Source organism: Rhipicephalus sanguineus, chromosome 4, assembly GCF_013339695.2.
Source record: "Rhipicephalus sanguineus isolate Rsan-2018 chromosome 4, BIME_Rsan_1.4, whole genome shotgun sequence".
Classification (NCBI taxonomy): domain Eukaryota; kingdom Metazoa; phylum Arthropoda; class Arachnida; order Ixodida; family Ixodidae; genus Rhipicephalus; species Rhipicephalus sanguineus.
The window spans coordinates 15514078-15541695 of NC_051179.1; the positions used below are offsets into that span (position 1 = coordinate 15514078).

Below are 27618 nucleotides of genomic sequence, written 5' to 3' on the forward strand. Positions count from 1 at the left end.
GTGCTATGCAGAGAAGCGAAGTCGTACGTTTTTGTTTTTCACAATGCTCTGTGCTCCGTAATGCTGCTTCATGTCGCCATTCTTTCGCGTTTGAAAACTTTAACGGGAAGAGAATGAACACGGAAGTGCGTTTCCAGGCCTCGTTTAGCCGCCAGTGCTACAGTTTCCAGCTTTCTTAGGGATGGGCCCGAAAAACAAACGGGCGCCTATTCGTCGGGAATACAAGTCTCTCACTAAGGATGCCCTCCGCCAAGAACTGAAATACCGAGGCATAAAATCATCGGGCAAGAAATCAGACATGGTCAGTGGCATGTCGTAGCGCTGCCAGAGACACCGCAACGCATGAAGTCATTGCCTGCTTTCCCTTAATTGGCCGTCCAACTTAATTGGATATACGCCTCCCTCACGTTAGAGCATATGGCAGTGCTCCCTCGCTGCATGATTTCTGCACACCTGGTATGACGAATTACACCTTTTGCCTTTATGCTACATTTTTTTTTTTCACATTTATGATGTAAGCGCAGCAGCCGTCATCAGAGCGTCACTTCCATGGGATGATTATAGGGACTTGGGCTACAGCGTTCGAGGTCTAAATAACACGCCGATGGTATACATAAAACGCAAATGGCATGAGGTTAAGGCTTTTGCGCACTCCAAGTGGCTGATATGCTGCTCTAAAAACTCCATATTCAGCAGGAGGGGCACCCAAAAGACTCACGCAGATGCGGTTGTCGAGTGGAGCTAGGCCACTTGAGTAGTTGCTATCTCGCGAGAGAGAGTGCGAAACAGCTCTTACATAATTAATTCAGTGAAATCTGAAACGGCGAACCGCCGAAAAACGCGCATCTTCTCTGCTAGCTGCGTTTCATTAATAAGTAGTCGTTTTGGGCGTCAATTGCAACATATTTCGGATTTATTCCCTGATGTGTAATTGCTATATGTCGTGTATCCTATCAACTGCTGACCTAGCGAAAACGGCATCCGGGATCACCAGTGTGTGTTTCGAATGGCCAGTCGTATGATATCGACAAGCAAGGGACGCCGCTGGCTGCTGCCTTGGCGACGGATAAACTGGCGGACGTTACGCACCGGCACACTCGGATACGCACGCGGCGCACGCTCCTAACTTCCGTTGTAGAATAAAGGACAGTCCAATCACGTGTTCCGATTTAATGGTGTAAACGAGGAAAGAACGAATGAGAGAAATGAACGCGTGTGCACCTGTCGCGATAGTTTCGTTCTTTCCGTAGAAACAGCTGTAGTCTTTCGCAGCCGCTCTCCCGCTTGGGTGTTGTACGAGAGCTACGTGCGCGATTTCATCGCCATCAAATGGACTTGTGAACACGCTGTGTGAGTAGCGCTCTTTTACTGCACTCTTCGTCTCATTTGGCTGTCGCTACCTTCTTTTCGCTTTCACACGCACTCGTTGCGGGATTTTCCTGCCGGCTGCGAAACCGCGCTTCGGGAATCTTTAGCTCTCACCGCCAGGAAAGAAAAGTCGTCTGCCACGTCGTCATAGAAAAAAAGAAATGTTCTGTACAGTTACTGAAATGTTCACTCGTACGGAACAGCGTCGTTGTTATGTGGCGCAACTCTGAAGGTTTCTCGGTTTCGGAAACTACAGTGCTGGCACGTTGACTTGAGGTAATGTCATTGTGGTCGGCAACTTCCCCTTGTGTTCAAGGTAGCGCGCTCGGGTTCTCGGACGAGCTTCGCAATCACGCTCCGATTGCGCCGTTCGCTGTGTGGTCACGCGCTTAGAACTTATTAGTGAAGCTGTGGGTCCATCTCATCCATGTGCGCAGTGCGCATCGTGGCCGATTAGAGAACGTTTATTCCGTGGTTTCTCAAAGTTTTTCATCATCATCATCTTGCGGTGCAAGCAGTGGTGATCGTCGAAGCAGCGTTGCGCGTCGCGAGACGCCATGGTAAACCCTCCGCTTGTAAGTATGAGAAGCGAAACACAACGAAATTCGAATGCCATCGTTCGAGCAAATGGGATTTAGCTCTGGCGGAAGGTGATTGACCCGGTCACCCGGCTGGTGTCGTTGGCCGTGCACTCATCGCTGGTGTGGTACACTCCGTTGTGCACCAGCCATCGTCACGTGGCGTGATCGAATGAATCGGATACTCGTGTTTTGCTCTCATTCGCTACTTACCTTCAGAATGGATGGTAGTGCGCGAAAATGCTGGCATTCGTGGTACGTGAGTGTCATGACTGATGACCTTGTGTCACTTTTGGCTGTATTCCATAGTTCGTCACCATTTCCGCGAGTACCACATTCGCGTTAATTGGGCGTTTAACGACAAAGAGCACGCATGCAACTTTCGGGAGAAAATTTTGGGTTCAAGAAGTGACAAAACTACGTAGATCTACTCGGGGAAAGTAATACCAGTAACGGCCTTATGATGCGCACAAACTGTTGCGACGTTTCGTTGTGGTTGTGCTTGTGCTGTCGCTGGCTCTTCCGTAGCTGCCTTTTAAGTGTATTAGTGCTGCTCAACAGCATGTTAAATGTTAACTAAGGTCATGCGATAGCGTTACCTTACGCTACGCTTATTAAAAAAAAGTGCCATTAGTTGCGCGTATTCTCATCATATTCCCTTGATTAACGTAAGTTACCGATGTAGATTGCATGTCATTGTTGATTGTTGCCGTTCATGCACGCTCGTTTAAGATTGGTTTAAGCAATGAAAAATGTCTCTGCTAGATTTACCTGTTGGTATTAGTGAATGTCGACAGAATTCATTATTACCATTATGCTTGGTACCTTTGTTAAAATGGAGTGCTAGATTTTGTCTTTAGATAAGGACCGTTACATACCCAAAGCCCCACAACCTGCCAGCAATGTCCAAAACTCTTCAAAGTACTTGAGTTCATTTTATGTGCAGCAGGCAGAGATAAAAATGGTATGGAGGGAGGAAGTGCATTCATGATCAAAATTGCTCATGCAGTCGCCATTGAAGTGAGGTACACTTGTTATTATAAAATGCACAGTTTTTTTTTTATCTTATTGTGCACAGAAAGCTTAGTTTGGTTTTTCAATTCTTTACATTCACCCTGTCTTATCATTGTGAAATGAAGGGAGGCATTGTATAGTTACCGCAGAAAAAGATTGGCACAAGCAACCGTTCCGGCCAATGGTCGTTTTTGCTAATATTTTTCTGCAGTGACCGTACTTTTCTGAACAAAGATATCTGCAACAGACCAGTTTCGCGGCGAATTTCACTATGCTGCCACAAAAGATGCTGGTAGTAGCAGTGATCCTTAGTGGCTGAAGGGCAACTATAAGTTTTCACACATCATGACAAACCCATTTAGCCCCAGAAATCAATTCATAAGGGACTGAAAATCGAAGGATTCCTTAATGGAAATGGGGCCAAGGAAAATCGCCATCTTCCTTAAATAATTCAGTGGAAACATCCACACCTGCCATGGTAGCTTAGCAGCTTAAGTGCTGTGCTCGAGGACTTGGGTTTGATTCCCAACCATGTTGGCCACATTTCAGTGGTGGCTAAGTGCTGAAACAGCTGTGTACCTATATTCAGGTGCACGTTAAAGAACCCCAGGTAGTCAAAATTATGCCAGAGCCCCACACTATGGTGTGTCTCATAATGGTATCTAATGAAACCAACAGACAATGAAGTTAACGAAGGCATAGGGGGCATTATTGTTTCATTAGGTTGCGTCTAACAAAGAAACAAGCACTCGATAAATCTCCCCCTCTCTCTTTCATGTATAGTGAGCATCTCGTTCCGGCAGATTTGGTGCCTTAGGTAGTATGCTACGGTTTATTGGGGAGCTGCCAACTTGTAATAAGATCACGTGCTACGTGACGCCAGCTGGCAAAAAAGAGTGTTCCACACTCACCGTCATGGCTGCGAGGGGCACAGGCTAACACTCCCAGGATTACACGAAACATTAATACCCAATAAAGTAGATGAGAACGCGACCGCCACTGTAGCTCAATTGGTAGAGCATTGGATGTGGTATTCAAAGGGTTGTAGGTTCAGTCCCTATCGGCGGCATGTTGATTCTTCATCCACGTTAATTTCTTTTCATTTATGTCATAATTACTCCACTACATTTGAAACCTACAAGTAATGTCCCCTATACCTTCCTTAGCGTCATTGTCTGTTGGTTTCATTAGGCTGTGTCTAACAAAGAAACGAGCCCTCGATCATTCCCCCACCCCCCACCATCTTTCGTTCATAATTGTATCGTGGTTTTGGTGCATAAAACCCCGGAAGTAATTATTGGAAACATCTACAATGGCATTCTTTTACCTACAATGCATTCATCTACAATAGCATTAAGGAATGGCATTCTTTTGCTTTCCCCATGATGTTACCCAGAATGCAATTGATGCAAAAAAAGTAGTGAGGGCTACAGTTAATGTGGCAGAAATGTGCACATGTCCTCTGAACATGACTGAATGTCTGTGCTTCTGTCTGATAAAACTTTTTATGTCTTCTTCATGTTGATTGTTGATCTGATAGTAGCATTTTGTGGTAACATTGGCAATATTAGTACCCATTCTTCAGCAAGGATTAATAGAAAATTAGCTGCAATCTGGTGGGTAACCTTACTGTACATTTTATGTGGGCCCTGCCAGGTGAAGCGGCTGGAAAAGTGGGACCAAGACCAGATGGCAGCCGACGCAAGTGATTCCGCAAAGGTGGATTTGTTGGTGCGCCAGCGCAAGACTTCGGAGTCTCTTGGTGGAGTGACCAATGGAGGCCTGGCCGCTTCGGCCGGCTTGCAAAAGGAGACCCTTCGCATGGAGCTGCTGGCTGGATGCGACGACCGAAAGAGCCTGGTGCTCTGGCGGAGGCCTGTCATGACATTGCGGTATTTCTTCAGTGAGCTCTTCGTGCTTGGCCTTGACATGGGTGTCAGGCGAGTGAGCCCTCCTTCTCTTTTAACGTGTTCAGAGAGCTGTGTCGCAGAAAATGCAGTGTCGGTGGGTCCGTGAGCAAAAAAATCCTGATGGATGCAAAGAATAAAACTGCGTCAGTCAAGTATTCTGCCACAGAACTGCATCATTGCTTGAAACCGCTTTGGCAAAAGACCCTATACAGGCATCATGTCTGGCAAGGAGACACGTTCACAGATGTAATATTGCATGGCAGAAGTATAGAATCGCACCAGGGGTCACACCCACAGGGGATGCCAACCTGCGGCCCCCAGCACAACGCGAGGCCCCCCTCTCCTATTGTAGTTTATCTGAAAGCCGATACGGCAGTTTTGACCTCAAATGAGATTTTTGGTTTTAACCTATGTTTGTAAACTGCAACCTTGCGACATGCGTGCTGAAAATAAACATGATTTCTATTAAGTTTTTGTACATTATATAAGTTTGCCAATTTTTTCTCGTTGCATGCAAATCTCCCTCTCCTCGCAGTAGAACAGCGCCGGCGAAAACAGCAGACCAGACGAGGAGAAGGACACGTAACACAAGGCGCACTAACAACTGAAAGTTTATTCGGTATCTGCACAGAATAAATACTGCCTTCACATGAATAAACAGAAGAAAGAAGGTTACAAAAGCTATGACACTGTATCACGTGGTCACTCTTACTGCGCGTGCAAAACGGTTCCTGAAAGAAATCTGACATCCTTCTCTGAAAGCAAAACAGAAGGCATGCTGACACAAGATTCCCCAAGCTTTTTAATCTCTAGGGCTTCAACAACCTCCCTTGTTAACCTGTCAGCTGACTTGTACATGACGCCAGTGCATTCAAATCGAGGTGCGCAACCGCAATCTCTGCAATGGATACCAAGATGCCCCGATACCACATTCGTTGTGTTGTACTTGTGCTCTTTTAATCTATCATTTAGGCATCTTCCTGTTTGGCCTATGTATGACGCACCGCAAGATAAAGGGATTGTGTAAACCACATTATCGGTGCACTGTACAAACCTGTCGCGATGCTTCTTAGTGCACACAGGTGTCTTACTTTCTGCGTTAACCGCCCAAAACATTTTTGCCAGCTTTGCCAGCCTTCTCCTCCCTCCCCTCCACGATTTGCCGTCTGGCCCCCGCTGTGTCGGCTTCACGCAACTCGGCCCTCCACCTAAAAAGGTTGCCGACACCTGGCATAACGAGTGGGTGGTTTAACGCTGCCCACCGATTACAAAGGGCTGAGCCATAATCAGTTATCATCATCAAAGTGCGCATAGGTGCGAGTATTGTCTTGCACTCAACTTGCAGAAGGCGCCCTAGGAGAGTTTAAGATGGCCAGTGTTACGTGCACAGATGTTGCTTCCCTCATGGCACAGTTTAGACATCCACTGAGAAGTGAAGTATGGGAAGTGAATGAGAAAGCAATATGAATAGGGCCCGATAATGCTACCGCATTCCACTCGTAAAGGCAAAGCATAAATGTCCTCTAAGGTGGGTTTTTTTTTTCTTTACTGTGCATTCCTCATTGGCATCGCCATCTGTTGCAGAAGACTTATTTCAAGGCTTGAAAGTATGCTAAATATATTTATGCTAGTTTTCTTTCTAAACTCATATTTAGGACTTTCTCAGAGGAATAAACTGAACGCTAGGCTTATTACAATTTCATGCTCATGCTGCTCTGTCGATGACATCACTAAAACTGTAGAGGCAGTTGTTCCATTTAAGCAGCAGTTCCATGTAAGAGATTTTCGTTTTCTGAGAGTTAACTGTACTTCTAAAGGAATTGGAGTAGTGCTGGAGACAAAATGCAGAATGTATTGGTGGGTGCATTTTTGCTGTAGTTCCTCCTGCAAGTAGTACAAAATTGTTCTGGGGCTTTGTTTTTCAGCGTCTTACGTTTCTGACTTGTATCCACTGCCTTGTCGTAGCTGCTGAAGCGTGGAGCTCGTGCTGTCTCCAAGATAGAGGGGAATAGGTAGACGGGCTCCCAACAACAAAAAGTGTAATTGTTCTTAAGTGGCTGCATTTTCAATGGAGGCGAAAATGTTTGAGGCCCCTGTACCTAGATTTAGATGCACGTTAAAGGGCCAATGAAAAGGCTCTGACTTTTTTTTACATCTCTCAAACGAGCTTGCCAATTTGTGCTGACAGCCGCGGCGATCAAATTTTATGAATATCGCAGCGCTGCGCGCCACGCAGATGCTCCATTTCAAAAAACAATGCCCATGCCCCTCTCCAGCGTCTGTCCAATCCTCGTCGTACGCATGTACTGCGCTTTTTCACCGCACCACTAGGGGGACCCTAGCGCCGCTCTGACACGAGAGACATGTGGAGGAAGCCTTGCTCGATTGTTGGCTGCGTGCCGATGACGTAATCGCGGATGTCATGTTACGTTGCCGAAGTGGGCATAGTCACGACAGCGGGCTGTGCTTACCCATCTTGGCTGCCGAGAAGGGTGGCAAGGTCGAGCGAGAAACCTAAACCAGCCGAAGCAAGTTGTTCTATACCCTGTAACTTCCTTATTACAGCACTTATTTGCAAAATTCTTGCAGCAGCATGTTCACATCGTACAAGTACGGAGCTATCTATTCATCACACATTTTGGACCACGGGTTTGTTTACTGACCCTTTAAGGAACTCCAGGTGGTCGAAATTCCTGGAGCCCTCCACTGTGCTGTCTCTCATAATCATATCGTAGTTTTGGGACGTTAAACCCTAGCAATTATTATTATTATTTGAAGTCAATATAGTGTGAAACTTTTAGATGCATGTGCCCAAAAATGATTTAGTGCATCTGCATGATCTGTTTCCCAAAGTGCTTTGTCTTGCTTAGCTGATAGTTGTAAATAACATTCTGTATTTTCATGCAGGTTGTGGCGGAATAGGAAACAAGTCTTGGCTGCATTGTTAGTATTCCTCCTGTGCACTATTGCCTACTACATTGAAGGATCTCATCAAAAGGTAGGCTGTGCTCATACAGGAGTTGTATTAATATTGTTAAAGCTGTGAAAGGAATAAAAAATGCATTGCTTTTGTTACTCATCCTTCACTCAATAATTCATGCTGAGAAAGGAGTGTAAGGCAAGGCAGGGAGAAATGTGCTATTGTATGAAAAACGTTTAGCCTTTTCTAACTTTTGGCTGTGTGCAGGGCAGTGTCTAACATGCTGTGCATTGGTCCTTCAGATAGCTTTTACACCCTTGCAAAGTGTTACAGTTCACAAAGCACAGGGACTTTATTCAAGCGGTAGATGTACCACGTCATACTCGCAAAGGAGGTCAAAGACCCAAACTAGTAAAAACGATTTCTCCTGCTCGAACTCCTAAGTGGATCATCACTGTCGGGTGTCAGATTTCTTGACACAGATATACGATGGACGTGGCAACATGTTCTCAATGCTCATGTTGCATGCTCATGCCTGTGTCTTGTATTGCTGTGAGTACTACCAAGTGCTTCACAAAAAGTTGTGAAATTTTTTTTTATGTGAGGTTGGTATGCTGAAACTAATTAGACCAAGAGATTCATAGCAGTCCTCTCATTAGATGCTTCTGCTGTCAAAGTACCGTATTACTATTCAGCAAATGCCCCCAGCTTCTTGCATTCGAGGCAGTAATGCTACTGGCATTTGCGTGTTCGAGTATGTCATCCCTTCAGAGCGTATCTTTTATGTTCATAGCACTAGTTGTAAGTCGCTGTTATTTTAAAGCATTGTAAGGTTTCATATGGTACGTTTACTACATTTTATGCACCTTACAGTAAAAGTCTTTTGGCCACAGTACAGCCATGACATATCCGTCATTACCAATTCATTTTGTCATTGATCACTCACGGCTTGTTTATCACACTTTGGCCATGGCTGGTCCTGGTGCCAACAAACTCCATTATAAGTGCCGAGAAAGCTTGTTAAGGCACCTTGTTCTGTTTTCTTAGGCTGAAGTATGTTCTTATGTTGGAGGTGTGCGTTGTGTGCATTATTTTGTTTCTCTCCTGTGCAGTACATAGCGTTCATAGAGAAGAAAGTGCTCTGGTGTGCCTATTGGGTAGGCCTTGGTGTTCTCTCTTCGGTTGGCCTGGGAACAGGTCTCCACACCTTTCTGTTATACCTGGTAGGTACATGTTATCTGTTTCGTTTTGTTGGGGCTGAAAGTAATGAAGGAATACTCTATTTCTGGATAATATTTGATGTCTTTGTTATAAAGGGATGGGTACAGCAAATTTGCATTAATAATGAGAAATAAAGTAAAGGTTGTGGGGTCTGAACGATAACGCCGCCGCTCTCAGAACACACGGAGACAGTTCACGCAGTCGTGCAACAAACGTGGACGTTTATTTAACACTTCTTTACATATGGCGAGCTCGCTGGCCGAATTATTACACGTTAAAACTTTACGCTAACAGTGAATACTGGGAAAACATAACGCACACTCAAGACAACATAAGATATACAATACACCATAACATAAGACAACATAAGACATACAATACAATACTCCACGAAGGCGGCGCCGTCGATGCACGACTCACCACGAGGGCCCGAGGGAAGCGAGCCGCGGTATCTTCCCCCGGAGCCACCGCGAGGAGACGTCCATCAACGCGCGCCGCCACACCCCAAAAGAGACTCCTTGCTGTTTCTATGCGCCGGCCTAACTTCTCCGCAGCGGCGCTGCCGGTGCCACCGCGCTAAACTCGAGTTACAGCCAGTGCATCCCTGACCTTGGCCGATCATCTCTGTTTACGCGCCAAGCACATGCATTGCAAACACAGCGGCCGTGCCCAAGTTACGGCAGTCGCCTTTACAGGGGGGTGATAGCACCCCCACAAGGTATATAAAGCATGTTAAAAAGAAATTACAGTTATATTGGATAATGTGTATTTCAGTCACTAACCTCGATAAAATGCAAGCAACATAATACGAACAAATGCTACAGTATAGAGCACTATAAGCATACCTGAATATTCACAAAATCTATGTATGACAAAAAGTTTTAAAGGGACCCTGCAAGACTTTTCCAAGTAATCATCGAATGGCTTCATTAAAGGGGTCATGAACCACTTTTCCAAGTAATGATCTAATGGCCTCAGTATCGGAGTGTACTGCCTCCCGAATCGATTGCCGCAAAAATTTCTCGAATCCGTCAAGAATCAGTGGAGTTACGGGGGTTTGGCGCACGCTCCCAGCGCTTTCTCTCTTTTCTCGTGCCGGCGAGTGCACTGGAAGGTAGACAGGGAGGGATGGCGTGGGGGAAAGAAGTTACGCCAGCGCGCGTCATGAAACGCAATCGCTCTCCCGCTGTGACTCGCTTGCGCGAATGCGGCTACCGTGTACTGAGGAGTGCGGCGCCGGCAAGTGGCGGCACCCCGCGGCAAGAAGCGCATCTGATCCGAACGCCGCTCTCGATTTACGTGGGCTATCGGCCAATAAGCATGCTATGTCTCTTGCGACGTACAGCGGACAGACGCCCCGCCCACCGACGAGAGTGAGAACCGGCCTCTGTTTGAAAAGAGGGTGCGTGGGGAAACGGCACCTTCGCGCTCCGCTTGTGGCCATTACGCGGCGCGCACGACTGTAATATTTGGCAGAGCAGTTCATAGCCGTGTCAGCTTTCCGCAGGATGTGTTTTTTCAATCAGCCCAAGGGGTGCTTCATGACCCCTTTAAAAGAGCTTATTGTGTCAGGAATAAACTATGGCAAAAATTTTTAGAATTCATCAAATACAAGCGGAGTTAGTGATTTGTCACACACTTCAGGCACTTTCTCTCTCCTTTTGTACCAGCGAGCGCGCTGAAAGCTACGCGGGAAGGGGGAGGGGGTATGACAAGGGGGCAAGAAGATGCGTTCTTTCATTAGCAAGCGTCACCACCTTCAGCACTTCCTTTTCTTTTTTTCTTCGAACATGCGGCTTACTTTCGGTGTGATTGCGAGCACGGGCACGTGGCGGTATTCCGTGGCCACCGCGCTAGCTATGCAGCTCACATTGCTCAAATCAGCCATTTGCCATGGAATTTTGCTTTGTGGCATCATTTGTCGAGAGAAGAGGAAACAATTTCTAGCTGACTTTAAGAATTGTAAACTTGAGGCCACGTGCTGCACTATAATATTTGGCTCGTGTGTTCTCAGAAGCATCGACTACCGATCAGCAGCGTTTTCTGACCATGCTGAAAAAGTGTTGTTGCTCCTGGAATCCAGAACAGACAGTTCCATTTTATTGTTTACAAGAAAAAACTGAATAGATGTGCATACAAAGAAATGTACAGGGGTGGTCAAAAAGTTTGCAGGCCGCTCGCTGGTGTGGGAACTTTTGACTACCTCTGTGCATGAAATTACATATGTACAGTGATCACTTGATGTGATATTTCTAACCTGCAGGGTGGCAAGGCGCTGTGTCGCCTCTGTATTGATGTAGCCAAATAATACCAAGTTTATATAGTTTTAGTGGTAAATTTACTAAGCAAATTTTCTTAGTTTCTAAGGCATTTGGCTGATGAGGGAATTCAAGTCAACAAAGAATTTAGCAAACACTCTTTGAAAAATTAAACTTCAGGCTTTTCACTGTATTTTCTCAATGTGGTTAATTATTTCTGATTAGAATGCCTCTCATATGATACAGGTGTATTCCAACATTGCTTCAGTGTAATTTAAATATTCACATCACTTAGACAGGTTTGGTTGTTAGGTTTGGTTTGGCAGCAAAGCAGCCACAACTTTTTTGTTCTTTATCTTTTTTTTTTCTGCTGTACAAATTTAGTCTGTATGGAGTCATTAGCGAGACATTTTTGACAGGGTTAGACCCAAGTTTTTCACTTTGTAAGCTCCAGCTAGCACTGTTGACTTCATCTTTTAATTAAAGTCAATAAAAGGGTTTGTTCTATTGTAACTCTGTGCTTGATTAGTGTTGCATTGTTTGTTGGCACACAAATCAATTTACTGCAGTTAAAACTCTATCTAACAAACTTGATTTCACGAAGTTCTCATTCTAATGAAGAAACTTCCATTCCCCAGCAGGTACCCATAGGGCTTAATTTTGCCGTCACCTTGAATTAATGATGCTTGGTTCCAAACCCAATTTAGCAAAGTTTTTGCTGAAATAAATTTGCATTTCTTTCTAATTTTGACATAGACACGCTTTTCTTCGAATGTGCACTCTAACGCTGTTGAGTTAAAACGTGTAGCTGCCCTAGCCGCAACTGTAGTTTATTTTGACGAGGCTGAAGGCACGCCCATGCACGAAACATTGGACTGAACAGTTGGTAATGCTCTTACCTACTAGATGGTGTTTGAGGCGGCGGTGCTTTATTGTCCCTGTAAATTCTCTCACAGGAACACTACGATGGTTGCCTTCGTTATTTTATGGTTTATGCGACAGGTAGCACTCATCGTGTTTTTGCAACTGTCTTGCTTGTCGGCAGCCTGTCGCAGCATAATGTTGCCGTCTGTATCGTCTGCATCGCCCGTACAAGGGAAGTTTTACATCTGGGCCATCCTCGCAGACCTTCCACACGCGCAGGCGTGAGGTAGCTTTCGAATGTCATTACGTTACAATTTTAGATTTCTATGGACAGAAAAATCCCTTTTCCGTTTTAACGAAGCAATTCAAGTCTAGTCATCACTTCATAAAATCGAGTTTCAGCTGTATTATTATAGGGTGTAAGCATCTGTGCAATTATCTGGTCATTATTATCATAAACCACCTCCTGAAAATCAAACCATGAAAAAAGAGCCTGATTTGTTCCCGAGTCTGTGTCATGCATTTTTGTGTGCATGTGGTTGTCTTTAGTCACTTTAACCTAATACTGGTTCACATTGTGTAACCTGTTGTTTGCGTTCCTCCAGGGCCCTTACATAGCCGGAGTAACGTTAGCAGCTCACGAATGTGGCACTGTGGATTTTCCGGAACCTCCTTACCCTGATGAGTAAGTACACAACATGTCAATGGCGCTATGGTTAAAACAGTTGTTGATACTATGAGCTACAGTGTACCGTGTACGGTCCAAGTATTGCTAGTAGTGAGCATTGAATATCTTTGTGTATAGTCAACATCCCATGCGTAAGTGTGCTTGGTTTGAATGGATTTCCTATGTTGGCCACAACACAAACGAGTAGTGAGCATGCGCAATTCTGCTTGCAGAATTATCTGCCCTGAGGAGTCTAGTCCTGGAGCCCATGTTGGCATCTTGAAGGTGATGAGCAAAGTGAGACTGGAAGCATTTATGTGGGTGAGTGAATTTAGTGCACAGTTACTTTTTTATTTGAATGGCACTCGTTTATTCATGCATTTGAAACACGAGTTAAGGGCCCTGCAAACTGCAAACCAAAGCATGCAACATTCAAACCAGCAGGAAGTGCAGGCACACGACAGATTGCATTGAGGTCTGCAGTGATCATAACCTAAACCCGTAGGTCATTGTCCCTGGTGATGTCACCAGGAGCACCAAGTTAACAGGCAGGCCAGACATAATTTCTGCATCTCTTACCAAATTTATGGAAATTAACCTTAACCTCATTTCTTTCCCACTACTCTGCTTTCCCAGAAATTCCCTGAATCTTGCCGTCTGACAGTCTCTTGCCATTTGTAGCGCCGTAAAATGCCGAGCAAGCCCCCCCCCCCCCTACGGTGAAGGATAATCCGGCCAGATTTGGAGGGGGGGCGCTTGCTTGGTCCCGGACTGAAATTCAAGATGGCGGTGGAAGAGCCGCTAAAAATTAGAGCTGTGCGAATAGCAAAATTTTGGGTGCGAAGCGAATTCGAATGTTGAAGTGTGAGTGTGAATCGAATCGAATATCTTTCGAATATTTCTCGAATATTTCTAAAATATTTTTCGAATACTTCGAAGCGAAATTGCAGAAAAACAAGTTAGAGAGGATTCCTAAGCATATTCTTATGAGATGGCAACATGAAAGTGTTTCTATTCGCTAGGTGGATGAAGCACTGGCAGGGTGGTGTTTCATAGTTGTCTTATCAAGAATGAGGCAATGTAGAGGCCGAATTTTATTTGTGTACATGATTTGGTGCAACCAAAGTGTTGCCGACTACACTTTACACGTGATAGCAAAGATGCCATTTCCTCAGCCTCTCCTCTTTCAAATTCTGTGGAAGCCCAACTGATGTGACGGACAAGGGTGTGCTCCCTTCAAGTCCGGAGTTCCAAATCTGCCTCGTAGATGTTGATATATAAGAACATCTGAAATTTTGGATGCTAAAAAGCTTCAGCGTCCGATTTTTCGGACTCCCTGCCCAAATTTCAGGTCCAAAAAAGCATTAACCGAGCCCCTACCTCTGCCACATCTTTCATCTCCATGTTGGAACCAGCGTTTTCTTGAGTTAGTACATTTGCGACCGTAACGGAGCTTGAAAGGCAGCTTTGCCGCAATACCGGGGTGTGATGAGGTGAAGCATATTGAAAATCTGAAGGAGTCACTTTCAATCGGACGTTGACCGTACTATTTGTTTTTGGGAAGTTCGAATAGTTCGAATAGTAAAATTCCAGTGCGAATCGAATCGAATAGCAAACACTATTCGAAAAATATTCGAAATTTCGAATATTCGCACACCCCTAATTTTTATTTACTGTTTTTATTCCCCCTTGTCCCTGTCAAACCATTGAAGCAGCGACCGGCTTGACCAATATACGACCGGCCACATGACAACGGAATTTCATAAACAACATTTGATACGCATTCAGTGTACTCATTCTTGTGGTTCTTTTTACACAAGCGATGCTCGCTTTGGCAAAAAGGAGGCCGCAGGAGAGGAGGGGGAGGGGGTCGCTTGCTCGGTCCCTGGCGCTTATTTCAGATCTCCCAAAAGAGGGAAGGGGGCGCTTGCTTGGGTGGGGGCGCTTGCTCGGCATTTTACGGCAGAGGTTACGAACTTTCAAAGTGATGGCACTTTTTAGTTGAATAGCAAGTGCTGAAGATAATCAATCCAGGTGGCAGAATTACTTCAGTCGCTGTATTCAGAGCTAGGAGCTAGGATTACTTCTGTGTTATAACGAGAATTTATCTTGTGGTATGAATTCGATATGAGACACGCCTGGTAAGGACACAAATTCTTTGCTAATTAAATGTGCATAAGAGAAGTAAACGAAATATGAGCATCAGTTGAAAAAAAGAAAGAACGAAACGCATGAAATCAAGCCAGGATAATCAAGCTTGGTGACACGTTCCTCTCAAAAAACATCAGAGCCCACCCATGCAGGTTAGTTGATGATAGTCTTAAACATGTTTGAAAATATGAAAGCTTACTTTTAGTCGTCTATTTATTTGCATTCTCTAACCACTTTTGAAAAGTTATTTAGAGAGAGAGGGAGTAGGTGATCAAGGGGGAATTCATTATTCGGAAAAGTGATTTACAGAGAGAGAAAGCGATCGAGGGTAAACTCTGTTGAAAAGGGATTGAGAGAAAGAGATGAGGGGTGAATTGATGCTTTTGCAAAGTGACTTAGGGAGACGCAGAAAAAGTGATCAAGGGTGAATCAATTTTCGCAGGGTGCAGGCACCGCCTTGGGAGAACTGCCACCATATTTCATGGCGAGAGCCGGTGAGTTTTTGTACATTGGGTAAACAGCGCTACCCATCAGCAGCATGCCTCTGCAAATATACATGACTAACGGAGCCAAATAACGGCTTTATTTTTAAGCGAGGTTGTCTGGCAACGAAGACCTTGAGGATCTCGAAGAGTTGGAGGAACTCATGGAGAAAGAGAAGAGTAAAGACCTGGTAAGCATTCATTGTTTGGGTTTTTTGTTAATTGCCGTAACTCCTCTGGGAACTTGCCCTGACTTGGAATGTTCAATTGCAGTCTGTTCTGGACAAGGCAAAGCTGGCCGTGGAAAAACTAGTGGAGAGAGTTGGCTTCCTGGGTATCCTGGCCTGCGCCTCGGTTTGTGCTTTGCTTGGTATCAGTAATCTTTTGTGCTGTTGCATTAACCCAACCGGCCCAATTTCATTTGTAATGATGAAAACCGATTACTCCAGTTTGTGCAATATTGCTGTATTAAATTTGTTCTATGCCTCTTTATTTTGTGGTTGGGTAGGAACTGCATGCTTTGAGCAAGGCTGGTTGAAGATATCTGCTCAATTTTGTAATAACTAAGAAGCAAACTCTTGCCACAAAAGTAATCAGCTTGTGCGTATCACGCTTCTCTGCAAAAAATTATGCGTGTGAAACCGTGCTACATTTTAATTTCCTTGAAATTCTTGATTAGAATAAACAACTGAAAGAACTTTCAGTGAAGCTTGACTGAATGCCTGCTGTGATCTGACGAATAACTTGCTGCTTCTGGAGTGAGCGTGTAGTACCAAGGATGTTTTCACATACTGGTAATTTGTTGCATACAATGGCATGATTCATGATTAATTATACTGGTCTTGAGGGCATCTCATGATGGTGACTTGGCTTACGCTGTCTTTTGTTATTTTCTGATGGGTGTCTTATCTCGGCATTTCCTTGTTGTACTGCAGATCCCCAATCCACTGTTTGACCTGGCTGGCATCACTTGCGGACATTTCCTGGTTCCCTTCTGGACCTTCTTTGGGGCCACCCTGATTGGCAAGGCTGTCATCAAAATGCACATCCAGAAGCTCTTTGTCATCATTGCCTTCAACGAGAACCACGTTGAACTCTTGCTCAAAATGCTCAGGTTGGCTATTATCGCCTCTGAAGTGTGTGTGTATGTGCTGCGCATTACACAGTAAAACTTTATTGACTCAACGCTGCAAAAATGTTAAAAAATTTCTATACAAGTGAAAGCTCGAGAATGCAAGCTCATTTGGTGCGTAGAGCATGTGTGGAGCATTTCCAACATTGCAGCAGCAATATATATTTTCTGTTGATCACTTTAATCAATGGATCAAAGTGATCATGTTGATTGTGCAATTTGTCTCATGTCAAGTGGGCGTCTCAGTGCAACAGCATTACTGGCACTGTATCAAGACAGTGTGCTTGACACTGAATCACAGTTACCCAACCAGTTGTGATTTATCCCTAATGCAATCTGAGAAGTTCATAACTGTATCTGGGTGTGAAAAAAAGCTGATGCTGCTAATTTCCACACCTCAATTGATTGCAGACAGGTTTTGCTTGGAAAACTTAAACTTAATTGTGAGCAAATCACAATGGCCACACGTTTAGCAGGCACCCACCAATGTCAATGTGTTCACACCAGGCCAGCACACAAGCATGAAGTAAGCATCCTAAATAGGGGTGTGCGAATAGTGAATTTTGGAACTGAATCGAATACGAATCGAATAGTGACGACACCGAATCGAATACGAATACTAATCGAATACTTTTCGAATAGTTTTCGAATAGTAAGACAACCATTCTCAAAACGGTCCTAGAACTCCGCAGAGTTTTTTTTTCTTTGTTTGAACCAAATATTCACGAACTTTCACCAAAGAGCGTCGCGCTTACTTTTAACTGACTCAAAATACCACAGCTATGAAATCTGAGGTAAGCTCGTATACAGCAACGACCAGGGCCGTCGATATATTTTGTACCTGCAGGTTGACATACAACAGTGACTGCAGATACTTTGTCGCCTGCTTTTAAATAAAACTGAGACATAAAATCTAAACAATTTTGAACCGAAGACTATGCATACAGCTAAGGCGGTAATGAAACACATAAACCTGCCATCGCAACATGGTCCGCGGCACTGAAGGCATGTAGACATCGGTGTTGAAAGCTGTATCTGCAAGAACAATTTACGCAAACACAACCCTTGCATCTATTGCTATTCATGAAGCTGAATGCAGGTGCACCTTCAGTTATTACAAGATGAAGTCAGGAACTGATTAATGCGATGCAGAGGCAGCATAGTAAAAACTGAGCGAGTATGGAGCTTTCATGAAAAAAAACGCCTTCATCCGGTAATCAATATAGCGTCGGTAGTTTCGTAAAAGCTTGGGCTGCATGCATACTGGTAATTTAGTGATTAAAAGCAGAAAAATGGCCTTTAACTATTCCAAAGTTTCATTGTTTTGGGGTTCTCCCGTCGGCACTAATTATTCGAAAACTATTCGAAAAATATTCGATATTTCGAGTATGTACTATTCGATTCGAGTACCGAATCGAATAGAATGCTATTCGATTCGTTATTCGAAATTTTCGAATATTCGCACACCCCTAATCCTAAACAAGCCATGACCTCTCTGAAACTACCTGCCTGGTTGAGGTGCAGCATGTAAATATGGTATAAAGTTAAACCTCAATATAATGAACTTTAATGTAATGAAATTCTCAATAAAGCAAAGTATTTCACTTTTCACAACTTCATGTCCATAGAACACCATGTATTTTGAAACTCAATATAAAGAAGTGTGTTTATCTGTGACGCGACCTTGTACGCGTTCAAAAAATGGAACGGATGTGGTCTGTTCTATCGAGCCGCACGTGATTGGTCACTGTGAGCCATGACGTTCGTCACAGCTCACATTGACAAATCGTGTGCGGCTCGATAGAACGGACCGCTTCCGTTCCATTTTGGAATGCATGCAAGATCACGCCACTGAGATTTCAAATAACAAAGTTTCACTGCTTACGTAGAGGAAGACTTAGGTGATGAATTGGTATTTCTGCTGGAGGCATGCTTTGCTTAAAGGTCAAATTTGCAGTTTAACGAAGTTTCAATATAACACAGTAAAAACTGCCAATTTTACCGACTTCATTATGTCACGGTTTAACTGTAGTATTTCCTTGTATGTTCATTTAGTTTGAGATTGGCTTGTTTGCTGAGAGTTAATAAGCCTTTCAGATTCTGTTGCATTGTAATAAAAATCTTTTGTATACATCATCGCAGATACATCCCCTATGTGGGCCGCTACCTCCAAGCTCCGTTCAAGGAATTCCTGGCCAAGCAGAAGGCCAAGCTTCATCGCAAAGTGGGCTCCCATGTGGCTCAGGTTAGCAGCATTGCTGCTTTTTCTTCTCATCGCAAAAAAAAACAAACTCATGTCTGTTCCATATACGCAGTGGTCATTCCATTCAGTTCGCCACAAATGAGATTCGTTTCTCCTTAACTCTTTCCTTACCACGGGGAAATTGGCCTATTTTTGTATGTTGCAACTAGGAATTTTCTGTGCCGTTGCTACTAGGTTTACAGTGCCATGCAATACATCAAAATAAAGACAAATGAACGTACTTTTGAATGCTGTTTATCTTAAAACAATAGAAAAAACTTATTTGGCCAAGAAAATTCCTATACAAAAAAAAATCAAAATTTTTCAAAAAAATTTTTAGGAAGGAAGCCACATCTCCAACAAAACATTTTTTTGAGAAATTCCGAAATATACAAAATGTTTATTAATCACAGGGCAACATTATTTAGAGAAATGGCTAAAATCGATAAAGCTGTCTTTGAGTTACAAAAAAATTACTTGATGCATAGCGAAATAGTGAAGTTCTGAGTTGGTCCTAGCCAAGATTTTTTTTTTCAAGAAATAAAATTTTACAGCACAATATTACATACCAAAATGCAAGTACTAAATGTAGAGTTTGAAAGGTACATTCGACGAAAGAAATGGCAGATATAAATATATAACAAAAATTGACAAACACAAATAATTAAGTACGTTCACAACAAACGTCATAATATTAGACTTATATCTTCAGAGTAAAAAATTATGGAAAAATTATGAGAGATGCAAAATATTTAAAACAGCGTAGTGGAGTAGGAGTGAAAAAACGAAAGTTTTAGCTCAAGAACTTCTCGAGCTATAAATTGTTCACTCAAGGAGATCAGTGTGCCAGGCACCAAAACAGTTCGTTCGCCGTTCGTTTCGGGATCCGAAACATGCAGCGTGGCCAGGAGCGCGGTAAAACGCTGCCTTGCCATGATTTTTGGCGGAAGAAGTCCCGAAAGCAATTTAGTCGTACTCCAGTACAAATTTAGACGCGGAAGTTCTAATATCCCCATGTACATCGAGAGTCCAATAAACTTCACCATCTCCTCTGGCGTCACCTCCTTCCACGATCCGTCTTTCTCACTGTATCTCGGCTTTTCAAGTATGTGGGCCCACGCATACTTGAAAAGCATACCTCCGCCGTGAAGAAGAGGCGGAAAAAATCCAGCGCTCTCGTCAGCCGATGCGAGTTACTGCGGAGCGTCATGTCGAGGTCGATACCCAGATGCGCGCGTCCCTCTGGGGTCGGAAGTCCACGCGTCTTTGTGCTGGAGGCACCACGACATGCCCAAGTGAAGTAGACACGCTAAAGATAATAATAATAATATGTGGGACACATACAGAGCAAGTCAGCCGGCTCCAGAACACTACAAACAAAAGCGAAAGTGAAAACGAAACTTGCTCGCGACTAACAGCTGACGTTTCCGGCTGATCTGGTGAAATTTCTTCATCGGAGCTGAAATCCGACGTCACCACATCGTTGTCTGATTCATCACTGCTCGAGAAGTCTAAAAGATTGCTCGTCGAAGCGCCGGCATCGAGCGAAATTGCTTTTTTCCGAGCGCGCGTCGTTTCGGATGTCAACACCATCGCGCGGCTCACGTGCGCTTCAACCTTTGAACGCGGGCGCCCTTTAATAATCGCCGCCTCGCGGTAAAAATGCGAACCGTGCAGAAACAGCAATTCTAGTGTGTGTACAATCGTCTAGATGGCGCTTCATGTCGAAGCGCACGGCGGTTGTTGAAAAATAGCAGCGTGAAATCATCGTTCACCGGTGAACGATGCCTAGTGGCGTGGTAAGGAAAGAGTTAATGAAATTGTCCACTTGAATGGAGATGAAACCAGTACAATAGCTTTTAATATTTTTATTTATTGAAGATAGCAAGATATCAATAAGACGTCATCCATTTTCACTGTAGTGCAACACATGCTAATAGGCATCATTTGTGTGCAGTACATTGACAATAGGCTTGTGCGAATTAGTACATTTTAGGTTCGAAGCGAATAGTGATTTTGGTCGAATAATTTCGAATCAAATTCGAATAGTATATATATATCACACATTATAAAGAAAAACGAGCATATTTGTCATGACCCAACCAACCTGCATTTAATTGTTACAAGGCATGTGCAAATGTCATTCTTTTTGGTTCAAAGGAAGTGGAAGCAACCCTGAATAAGTAACAGGATTTGGCTTTCGGTAGAATGCAAGTGATAACCTGTAAAGTATGTTAAATTTTAAAATTTACTACACTTGGAGCATATAAGCTGGTACAACAAGTAAAAAATGATGAGTCGATGTGAGGGTAATATGTTCATTTAACTTTCAAGTGGGGCTTCGCGGCAGTGCGGACTTTCCCTGGAAAGGTGTATTCACGGTATAGCACCTCTCCACTGCAGTGAAATCACCTTTATAGGAGATTACAAACGGACAGTGCAAATTTTTTTGAAAGGTGTTTTCACGGTACAGCACTACTGCACTGCAGTGAAACGACCTTTACAGGGGGGTTACAAGCGGAGTAATATACACTCATTCGTTCCTTTCGAATACTTCGAAACTTTCAATAATTTAAATTCGAATCGAAGCGAATTCGAATACTGTATTATTCGTTCGAATATTCGAAGTGCTCGAATATTCGCACAAGCCTAATTGACAATCATCATAAACCAGCCTTTTAGATACCAAATAGATACCAAAACTACATATTGCATTAATGCCGCAGTTGAGAGCAAACTTCAATCGCCTGTCGCAACATTGCTCTAAACTACCAGATGCTCAGGCCAGATATGGGGAACGTTTTGATCAACCTACAAGGTGCTGAGGGTAGGGGTGTGCGAATGCTCGAATATTCGAATGCGAATCGAATAGGAGCCCTGCGAATAGTTCGATTCACGAATCGAATATCTACTATTTGATTTTTCGAATACCGAAACTTCGTAAAACAGTGGGACGACCCGCATTTTAAGACGAATTGGCTTGGTCCCGGTGAACCCCCATAAAAATAATGTATTGAAAGCCTCGGTTATACAACGAAATTTTATGCTGACCCTACATCATAGAACTGTTCGACACCACCCGAGAAAAAAAATCATTCTTTGAACCCACGTCCGTAGCTTGAAAGAGAGAGTGAGACAGGTAGAGAACGGCTTCGTAGAATGGAGAATTTATTCTCCTGGCAGTTCATGTTCGTCTGCGATCCAGTTTGTCTGGATCACAGACGAACAAAGTTCCAAGATCGCTTCTAGATATGCCTTGATCGAGGGAGTATCCCATCGCCATTACCTAGGAGGCAAGCTCGATCTATATAGAGATGCTCCAGATAATCGACAAGCTCATCTTCGAGATCCAGATATTTTCGCGCTTTCAGCCTGTGGAAACTTCTCCTGGTCAACATGCAACTGAAGGTCTCCTCCCTTTGTTTGCGCCACTCGCAGTAACAGGTGCCATGGCTGCAATCGGTGCTGACTAACACTCCTAGGTTTAAATCCACATATATATACCATAAAGTGGAGGGGAGGATGACCACCGCCATAGCTCAGTGGTAGAGCATCGGACGTGTTATTCGAAGGTCGCAGGTTCGGTCCCTGCCAGCGGCAAGTTATCTTTTCGTCCACTTTACTTTCTTCACATTTATATTCTAATTACTACAATTAACTCCCCCTATACTTTCCTTGGCATTATTGTCTATTAGTTGTCATTAATATTGTGTCTAACAAACAAAAACGAGCCCTTAAGAGTCACCTTCTTTCCTTCATTTATAGGCTTACCAGTATCCCTCAAAACGAAAGTATATATCAGCTGCATTTTAATGGCACTCACCTACGGGGCAGAAACCTGGAGGCTTAGGAAAAGGGTTCAAGTGAAATTGAGGACGATGCAGTGAGCCACGAAAAGGAAAGTGATAGGTGTAATATTAAAGGGGGCCTTGCAACACTCTTTGAGCATGGTCAGAAAACCCTGCCGATCGGTAGGCGAGGCTCCCGATAACACGAGAGCCAAACATAGCGCAGCGAGCGGCCTGGAATTTACAATTAATTCTCAAAGTCAGCTAAAAATCACTCCCTCTTCACTCTACAAATGATGCCATATACCCAAATTACTGCGCCATATACACAAACTCACTGCCATTGGCTGATTTGAGCATTGTGGCTGAATAGTTACTGTGGTCGCTGCGGAATGCGCAGAGACCACGGTAAAAAAAAAAAAAAGACAGCCACGCATTCGAAGTAAAAGAAAAAAGTGCTCAACGTCATGACGCGTGCTGACGAAGGGCCGCATCTTCTTTCCCCTGTGTCGCCCCCCTCCTTGCGTAGCTTTCAGTGCACTCGCTGGTACGAGAGGAGAGAGAAAGCGCTTGAAGTGTACGACAATACCTGTAACTCCGCTCACACTTGACAGATTCTAAAAATTTTTGCGGCACGTGATTCGTGAAGCGTCACGCGGTAATAGGCTATTCCATCATTATTCAGAAAAGTGTTGCAGGGCCCCTTTAAGGGACAAGAAGAGAGCAGAGCGGAGTAGGTCAGGGAACAAATGCATGTTAGGGATGTCATGGTTGAAATCAAGAGGAAATGGGTAGGGCAGGCAGTGAGAAGCCATGATTACTACTATTGGTAATTAGCGAAAAAAGAAATTTTTTTTGAAGGCCTCGTTGTTTAGTTAGAGACCAAATGAATCCAACAGATAATTAGGCCAAGGAAGGCATAGGGGACATAAATTTTTTTTTAACTGTGGTGTAGTAATTATGACATGAGTTTTTAATCAATTAAAGTGGTAAAAAAAATCGCCCTTTCCAAGAGAATGCAAGCGCACCAGGGGGAGGCAAGAAGTTTGATGGACAGATAAGATCAAGAAGTTTGCAGGGATAACGTGGCCGCAGCAAGCACAGGACTGGGCTAATTGGAGAAACGCGGGAGGGAGACCTCTGCCCTGCAGTGTGCGTAGTCAGGCTGGTGATGGTGACAGACTTAGCGCTCACTTTCTTACCGACACCATCTCTGTCACTGCAGGAGGGTTCACTGCTCGCTTGGCTCTTCGAGAAGCTGGTCCTGGGCATGATCATCTACTTTGTCCTCTCCATCGTCAACTCGATGGCTCAGAGCTACCACCGGCGACTTTCCAAGGGCCAGAAAGCCGCTTTGGCACCACGCGGCAAGGTGGCCATCAGTTGAACTTGGGTTGTGTGCTGCTCTTCTGCACGGCGAGGCGTGCACATGCAGAGGGCAATGCCCTATGTGGACTACTACATACGAAAATGTGCCACATGAGAGGAACTGCTAGACAAAGATAATGCACTTGCCTCCTCCCTGCCCCCCCCCCTCCCCCTGTGTTGACATTGCTGGAACTCATTCGCACCTTCTTTTTCGGCCGTCCAAGATTTTTTCTTTCCACACTGTCTATGAAATGGTGAAAAGAGCAAATGTACCATTATTTTTTTCCATCTCTTCGCACTGTTCCACCTAGCCACTGCAACAAACTTTTTTCTCTTCTTAAAGTGCAGGACTTTCTTTATTTTGTTGTGCTTTGCAGAGTTTTTTTGTTGCTGTATAAACGTTTTGTTGCTTACACAGCTTGTACATAGGAGTGTGTAATTGCATCGAAAGGCATATGCAAAAAGCTTCATGTAAAGTGCACAACGAAGTCGAAGGTCTGATGAAATCTTGTCAGGTCGGGATGAAACGGTGGTGAAAACATTGATGGACGCCGATCAAGGTGAAAAATGTTTATCGACGCTCATTGTGTACAAGGCTCCCGTGTGGGAGCTGAAACGTCAGTAAACATTTTTTCACCTTGGTCAGCGTCCATCATTGTTTTCACCAAAGTGCACAAGCCTGTGCCTAGTGGTGCTTTTTTTGTCTCACTTTGTTCTGATTTCCAACTGTGTTTCTTTGGCTCTGCTAGAGAAGTCTGGATTTAATTAAATTGGCACAGTGCAAAAATGTTCTGGGATGATGGGAATCCTGTTGTATTATGCAGATTTTTAGCAGAAAACAAAGTATTTACCGCTTTTGTCCAGTGTGTAGTTGTCAAAACGTCACCGCAATCTGTACACGGTCTTCCCTCTTGTGTCATTAATTTCGCCTCATCAGGGCTACAATATAAAAATAATATATTTGCTGGGCTTTCGTAGCTATATTGATTACGGCACCAGATCCTTTTTAGGTTGTTGCATCAGCTGCGAGACAGTCTGGTCATGACTACAGTGTGGGCTATGAAGGTGACAAAGAGCTGGTCTTGGAATTGCCCGCCAATTTTGCAGGAAAGCGAAGTGCTCATTGTTTCTTAAAAAATGAACCTGTTGCATATAGTAAGCACTGCATTAGTATGCAGAAGAAAGCTGAATGTGAGCAGTCTGAATAGTACTGCAATTGTAGGAGGCTGTGGTATCAATAGAACAAGGGAGATTGTGGTGTTGGTTAATTCTGAACGGCTGCCAAGTATTCAGGTCAGACTGAAGGGCATCTTTGCTTAGTGTGGCATTTGTCTAAGTGAAAAAAAAGGCAACTGTAAATCGCATTTGTTTCGAATGCGACTGTTGATGAGCAGTTTTAACCACAAGGGCATGTAACTAGCTTAGCTACGAGGCTGTAACACACCCCGGGTGCTACATTAGTGCCCGCTAATTTAACGATAGGCGAGAATTATACCAACGTGTTGTGCGCATGCCCAACTCTGGTCAAGGAACTATGTTCTAGAGCTGCCATCGCATGTAGCATTAGAGCTTATATGGATGACTGTCTCTCCCCATTTCAAGCTGTCCAATTGACATTCCCTTATCACTTTTAGGACCCTGTTCTTTTTTTCTATTGCGAGTGAATGCTTTATTTCACATTGTACATGTGGGAGATGGCTCCAACGAACCTTTTTTTTGCAAGTATGCATTTGTGAGTGAGCATGATTGATCAACCAGGAATGTTGCGCTTGGCACTCGTGGAAGTTGGGGAGAATTGTTCCTTAGTTAGATCACCGAGTTTTATTCAGACTGGCCTCAACACTCCCGAATTGTAAAAAGTTATATATATTTAATAAAGAAATCTATACAGATTACTGTCGGGACTTTCTCTCACTAGCATAACATAACATGAACTCTGTTTTTACACCACAGGGTTCTGTGCACACGAGTTTTTAAACCAAAGCAACAAATGTTCCAACGAAAAACAGATACGTAACATAGCATGATACATTTCGCATTCATAGGAAAATCCCACTACCAAAAGGATTGCTACAAAAAGATTGCATAGGAATGAACAGGCATAGTCCACTTGTGACCAACAGGGTAGGGTTTCACAAGGTTCGGATAAAAAAACGTTACAGAAATTTGTAGGGCACAAATACAATCGCATTATTTTGCTAAACCTACGGCCGCTTGTGCCCAAGTACATAACTTCCCAAACAACACGTATTGAGTGCGTAAATACCATTGCAGTATCTAAGAGCTAATTCATTAAAGCAAGCAATGCTCTAACTACGATTATATTAAGGAGCTAGACACGGCAACTGACAGCGGGCTTGGAAATGCCTGCCGCCTAGAATATGTTCCCAGGAAATTCCTCTCGTTCGTCTTTTTTTTATCTCACTAAGTACGCTAACCGAACGGCAATTCTACACAGCCGCGTATACATTATCTTAGGACTCCGGTCGTCCTTCGAGGATGCACCGTTACAGCCGAGTATTTCAGTAGTACACCGAGTCAAAGGTAAGCTTGGTCGTTTCTCTGACGTCCTCCTTGAAGGCCAGGAACTGATCCATGCTGACAGGCGCGAAACGCTTTACCCTGTACTGAGCGAGCTGCTTAGCGCCTTCGGAGAACTCTGACATCTCGAGTAACGCGTCTTTAAGAGCCAGCTTTGTTTCCTGGGGCAGCGCCTTCCTGACAACTATGGGATAAGGCGGGAGAGACCCCCACGACTCGATCACGAACACCTTATCCTTGTAGGACGGGTTCCGGTCGAAAAACAGCGCCAAGCAGTTCGCATCTACAGCGGCGGCGTCCACTTGTTTGTTGAGAACCATGTAGATGGAGTCGAGGTGTGACTTGGAGCGCAGTTTGTTGCCGAAAAATGTGGCCGTCTCGCCGCGTCGCTTGAGCACCTGGAGAGTTATCTGATTGCCGCTGAAGGACTCCGGGCCTGTGTAGGCCCACCGGCAGCCGCGTAGCATCTCGAACGAGTCGACGCTGGCTGCCTTCAAGTCGGCGTTGATGATTACGTCCGCGAAGTGTCCCGTATCGTTGCCGCCTTTGAGGTGCTCGTGCACGGATGAAACCGGTAGCAGCTCGATGTGCTCGTTGCCGGAATCGTGCATTCGGACGAAAGCGAGCGGGCTCATGAAGGCGATGTCGACGTCTCCGTGGGCAAAAGGGTCACGCCGGTCGGCCGGAGGTCCGAACCAGCGGGACTCGTAAATCAATGTGGTGTGGACGTCGAGCCTTTGCTCGAGGTAATCCAGAACGGCCTGGAAGAACTCTACGGGGATTCCGGGGCTAAGGTAGGTCGCGGCGCGTATCACTTGCGGAGCCATTTTTTTTTCCTTCGCAGTCGTCGGAACTCCTATCTGCAAGCGTGAGGAGATCTTCGGTAACAGCGGCAAACGAAGCCGGACGTCGGATCTTGTCGAGACGTCGGCGTATCGCGTATCATACGACAGATGGGCATCCGTACAAACACGCACGCGTAACAAAACAATAACACAATTCATACACGGCCACCATTACCTTCAAATGCCTATCAGTCTTGCCTTGTGCAGGGCTCGTGCTGCGAATGTAAGCGCTCATCACTAGTGGCGCTAGCTACTTACTGATCAAGAAA

General features: G+C 44.3%; 2 protein-coding genes across 5 annotated transcripts; one reads left to right on the top strand and one right to left on the bottom strand.

Annotated features, from left to right (window-relative positions):
- LOC119389467 (vacuole membrane protein 1) lies at positions 1–25858 on the top strand. Of its 4 annotated transcripts, none has more exons than XM_037656747.2 (12): positions 1–301; positions 4617–4900; positions 7778–7868; positions 8903–9013; positions 12739–12818; positions 13034–13121; positions 15394–15445; positions 15545–15624; positions 15707–15787; positions 16369–16547; positions 18708–18810; positions 23821–25858. In XM_037656747.2, exons 1-12 carry the CDS (start codon positions 182–184, stop codon positions 23980–23982), a joined length of 1431 nt encoding a protein of 476 aa, XP_037512675.1. In that variant the 5' UTR covers positions 1–181; the 3' UTR covers positions 23983–25858. The 4 variants fall into 4 exon arrangements, with proteins under 4 accessions (XP_037512675.1, XP_037512678.1, XP_037512679.1 ...); XM_037656750.2 differs by lacking the exon at positions 1–301 and adding an exon at positions 1130–1350; XM_037656751.2 differs by lacking the exon at positions 1–301 and adding an exon at positions 1474–1644.
- On the bottom strand, positions 24305–27525 carry LOC119389469 (uncharacterized). Its single transcript, XM_037656753.2, has one exon. The coding sequence runs from the start codon at positions 27506–27508 to the stop codon at positions 26486–26488; it is 1023 nt and encodes a 340-aa protein (XP_037512681.1). The 5' UTR covers positions 27509–27525; the 3' UTR covers positions 24305–26485.
- Positions 27526–27618: the final 93 nt, after the last annotated feature.

Coding starts and splice junctions, on each gene's coding strand:
- LOC119389467 (XM_037656747.2), top strand. CDS start 182: ATGGGCCCGAAAAACAAACGGGCGCCTATTCGTCGGGAATACAAGTCT. Junction 7,869..8,902: donor TTGAAGGATCTCATCAAAAG/GTAGGCTGTGCT, acceptor TCTCCTGTGCAG/TACATAGCGTTCATAGAGAA. Junction 9,014..12,738: donor ACACCTTTCTGTTATACCTG/GTAGGTACATGT, acceptor GCGTTCCTCCAG/GGCCCTTACATAGCCGGAGT.
- LOC119389469 (XM_037656753.2), bottom strand. CDS start 27,508: ATGAATTGTGTTATTGTTTTGTTACGCGTGCGTGTTTGTACGGATGCC.